General features: G+C 42.2%; 1 protein-coding gene across 1 annotated transcript; it reads left to right on the top strand.

Moving 5' to 3' along the window:
• The first annotated feature begins 3,453 nt into the window (after positions 1 to 3,453).
• LOC124009585 (somatostatin-1-like) lies at positions 3,454 to 4,348 on the top strand. Its single transcript, XM_046321504.1, has 2 exons — positions 3,454 to 3,645; positions 4,019 to 4,348. Exons 1-2 carry the CDS (start codon positions 3,496 to 3,498, stop codon positions 4,226 to 4,228), a joined length of 360 nt encoding a protein of 119 aa, XP_046177460.1. The 5' UTR covers positions 3,454 to 3,495; the 3' UTR covers positions 4,229 to 4,348.
• The last annotated feature ends 228 nt before the right edge of the window (positions 4,349 to 4,576 follow it).

The following is a 4,576-nucleotide window of genomic DNA, read 5'->3' as shown; positions in this document are numbered from 1 at the left end:
AAATATAAAATAATGTGTCAAATCTGTGTTTTTAAATGTACCATGGGTTCTGAAACGGAGACAAATATGTATATGTTTGCATTGCTACCTTTCCATATTCTGAAAGTATTCTCCATAGTCTACATTGTAGTCTTCTGCCAATCAAATTCAAATTAAAGGTACACAGTATCTAAAGGGTTTGCTTGAAAAAAAATGAGCAGAAAATGTAATTGAACAAAAACTCCCTGATCAAATTGGTAGGCCACACAGTGTGGGTGTGTTTTCTTGGGTTGATTAACACACAAGATATTTACTATAAATAACAATAATAATAATATGGATAAGAGCAATAATATTGAAGTGGCAGCAGCCTATCAGAAGATTGGAGGCGTGGTTTATTGGAGACAGATAGTTACTTTTGGCCAACCGTGAGAGTAAGGGCTTGATTCAATACGTATCGCTAAAGTTCAGCGCTATAGCGTGATTGGAATTTAAAGGTAATTTCTGATTGAGAAAACACATGCAGCATTTTCAGTGCTATGGATTGAATTGAACCCTTAATGGCATGCCTGTTGTTCTGCTGTGTTTTCATAAAGGTGAGGTGATTTAAGGTAGATTCTTATGGTCACTATTTGACCTTTTGGTATATCACAGGCATTTATATAAGCCTTTAACAATGCTTCAGAACTAGCTATGTACAAGTTCAACCTATAATGTTAATACAGCAGAACAGATTAACAGGCATGACATTTACTCTCACAGGTGGCCATAATATATATCTGAATGCCACACCCTCCTATAAGCCACACCTCCAATCTTCTGACCTCCAATCTGGCTGCTGTACCTACAATATATGAATTAAAGGTTAATAATTGAACCTCTCATCACAAAAAAGTTTGTTTGAACCTTTACAAAGGGGTTTCTCAAGTAACCTTTTCAGAGTGGTTCCTCGAAGAACCTTTGAACTGAAAAGGTTCCCCCATTATGAACCCAAAGGTTTCTTTGAGGCTCCTTTACTTCTTAGAGTGTTGTCCGTCAGTCTTCTCTCTGGTAGTCTGTCAGTTTTGATGATGACTCGCGCATGTCACTTCGATTAATTGTGGGTTCTTGAGTGGCTCAGACGTCCAAGTTTTGAAGCATAGACTGAGGCATGAGGGACAGACATGTGCTTTCGCAGGTCTTGTTGGTCCGGTTGTGCGTGGAGGAAGCTTTGCTCTGGCTGAAGTGAGAGTAAGTACGTTTTTCTGACCCTCTTAAGGTTGTCTACTCCTGTGAGGGTTTTGGCGTGCCAGGTGGATCGGGTAGAGACGATGTCTGTGAGTTGGCTGGGCTGGATATAGCGGAACTTGAGGCTGTGTTTAAGGTTGTCTTTGAAGCGCTTTTTGGGTCAGCCTGTCTTCCGGTGCCTTTGCTGCAGCTCGCCAAAGAAGATCCATCTTGGGAGACAGTGTTGGGGAATCTTGATGGTGTGGCCGGTCCATCGAAGCTGATGTTAGCCTCAATGCTAGTGCTGTTAGCTTGCTGCATTACCTCCCAGTTGGAGACCTTTTCTTGCCACCGGATACCCATAATAGATCTCAGAAATCGTCCACGGCATGTCTCCAGCTGTGAAGGTTACAACTATAATTAGAGAGGTGGGAGAGGTGGGACAACGACGAATGTCAAACAGAGCGTAAATCTCATTAATGGGCTAGGCAAAGGGAACATGCCGCGATGATTATTGACTTCCATGACCTCTGGATTCCCTAATGTGCTCCAGTCGAGTGGACATCCGTTGCCTCAACTTTATGGAGTGGAAAGCTGGTTAATGAGATCACTGTTGTGCTGTGTTGGTGTCATTAATGTTTTATTTCATGTGAACAGACATGGCAAGGTCCTGCGGGGTCCAAGTCCTGGCACCTATGATCCAAATTAGAGCCAGGCAGATGCTAAGACATGGTACCTTTGGTTATTTGAATTTATATCAAATGAAAAATTGTTATCTCCATAGTAGAATAGTTACCTATTCAATTGTTGATAATGGAGTTGCGGGGCATCCCGAGTTGTGCAGCGGTCTAAGGCACCGCATCGCAGTGTTGAGGCGTCACTACAGAACCGTGTTCGATCCCATGCTGTGTGACAGCCGGCCGTGACCGGGAGACCTATGAGGTAGCGCACAAGCGTTGTCCGGGTTCGGGGAGGGTTTGGCCGGCAGGGATTTCCTCCAAGCTGACTGCAGTCGCCAGCTGGACAGTGTTTCGTCCGACACATTGGCGTGGCTGGCTTCTGGGTTAAGCGAGCATTGGGTCAAGAAGCAGTGCGGCTTGGCAGGGTCGTGTTTCAGGGGACGGATGGCTCTCGACCTTCAACTCTCCCGAGTCCGTACAGGAGTTGCAGCGATGGGACAAGACTGTAACTACCAAATGGATATCACGAAAAAGGGGTAAAAAAAATGTTGTTAAAAGAGGAGGATCTTTGAGATTTCTAGTGTTACTAGGCTACACTTATTTGTCAAATAAATTAGTAAAATGCACCATTTTTGAACTGGAGTTTTTAGCATGGTTTATGTGCGTCAGTGCTTGCCAATGCCATTGAATTCATCGGGAAGACCAGGGCTAAATGTAGCATGGGTTAGGTGTAACAGGTAGGTTACAATGATTTGCTCAATGGGGTAAATGCATATGGGAAATCCTCAGCCTATGTATTTATCACCATTATGCTCCATCAGGTGCTCCATCAGGTGATAATGCGTATTGCTAAATAGCACACCTGCCTTATAATATGGACCAATATGTTTTGGGGCTAATTTCTGGAGGGGTGAATTATATTTTAGATTTCAGCATGATTTCTTTTCATTCATTTTGGAGTAGAATTTACCAGAACTGTCTTTCTCAGTCATTCTCCCACCAAAAATTGTACGTCCCTCAGAATACTTTTAGTATTCTGTGAATTCTGATGTACTTTTGTTTAGGCTAGTATATTATATGTTTAGGCCACACACACACACACACACACACACACACACACACACACACACACACACACACACACACACACACACACACACACACACACACACACACACACACACACACACACACACACACACACACACACACACACACACACACACAGCCTTGTATAACTAACCTTGTGGGGACACACCATTCAGTCCCATTCAAAATCCTATTTTCCCTAACCCCTAACCCTAACCCTGGTAACGTTTTTAATTATGGTCCAACATGTTATCTTCTTGTAGAATAGTCAGTATTGCAAATAATATAACAACACGAGTTGCGTTTAGCTTCACCCGTTATATTTTGACGCTTTAATGACTGTTGTAAATTATCTGTCACGTGCTTTAGTGCATCACTAAGGACAAATACAATTTGAGAACTATCTTCATTACCTCACCCTCATCTTACGCAATACATTGGTTTAAAAAGACCGGGTACCTAGGTAGCTGGAATTTAGTCACAGTATCCTTCCTTATTCAATCTTGGGACATCTCACCTACTAGCTGAAGAGAAATACCAGATGGCCCTCACCGGAGTCTTGTGTGCATTTGCCTTTGTATGTGTCACGCTGTGTCAGGCAGGGAAGATTGACTCTGTCGGAGGTTTGTCAGATCGCAATCTCAACCACCAAGATAAACTAACGTGGCTCGGAACATTACAGGAGAAAAGGGTAAGGAGTATGGTGTTCTGTTCCCCTTTTTTGGGGGGTTTGTGAACGTTAGGCGATAAAGTTTACTTTGTGGAACATGTTTGCATTGAATTAAATGAGTGGATCTGTCCATGGTGCTGAAATTGCTTATTGGTAGTAAACACACAAAATTATATGCTGCTTCACTTTAGATGTTTTCATTTAGTAGGCTTGCCTACCTATGCTAGGCTATAGACTAATTTAATTAACAAGGAATGCATTTAACATCTTATATTTAGCCTATATTCTACACATCAAATATTGCTAACACTGTCCTCTGTCCATTTTTGCAAACTTAACTTACTTTACAGGATATGACAATAAGCTACAAGAACATATCTTTTTCCTTTCACAGGTAACCACCGACGACAAATACCACCTCGCCTGGCTGCTATACAAGCTTTTAAAGTCACACAGCGACCAGTTCAAATCCAACTTTCTCCCTCCTGGACCAGAGAGTGGCGGGATACAGGAGAGTAGGCGCGAGACTACGCCACAGAAGGACAAGCGCATTCGCAAAGCCGGATGCAGAATGTTCTTTTGGAAGTCATGGACTGCATGCTGACAGACTTGTCTACTTTTTACGCCAAAATGCAGATGGTTTTCGAATCGAGAGAATTCATTCCAAATCAGCTTACCAAAGTTTTTCTGCAATTATTAATGTAACTTGTTATTTTTATGAATGGTAACTTATCAACTTATTGACGTGGTTGTGAGGCTACGAATGTCAAGTTGTAATAAAATGTGAGTTATTTATTCATTGTTTGTATCCAGAATCTTTTCTTTTCTCTCTCTCTCTCTCTCTCTCTCTCTCTCTCTCTCTCTCTCTCTCTCTCTCTCTCTCTCTCTCTCTCTCTCTCTCACTCTCACTCTCACTCTCTCAGAACAGAATGTTATCATACAGATTGGACTG

The sequence above is a fragment of the Oncorhynchus gorbuscha genome, linkage group LG22 (assembly GCF_021184085.1).
Source record: "Oncorhynchus gorbuscha isolate QuinsamMale2020 ecotype Even-year linkage group LG22, OgorEven_v1.0, whole genome shotgun sequence".
Lineage (NCBI taxonomy): Eukaryota > Metazoa > Chordata > Actinopteri > Salmoniformes > Salmonidae > Oncorhynchus > Oncorhynchus gorbuscha.
Note: the sequence above shows the minus strand (reverse complement) of the source record. Positions and strands in the feature narration are given on the sequence as shown.

Coding starts and splice junctions, on each gene's coding strand:
- LOC124009585 (XM_046321504.1), top strand. CDS start 3,496: ATGGCCCTCACCGGAGTCTTGTGTGCATTTGCCTTTGTATGTGTCACG. Junction 3,646..4,018: donor GAACATTACAGGAGAAAAGG/GTAAGGAGTATG, acceptor TTCCTTTCACAG/GTAACCACCGACGACAAATA.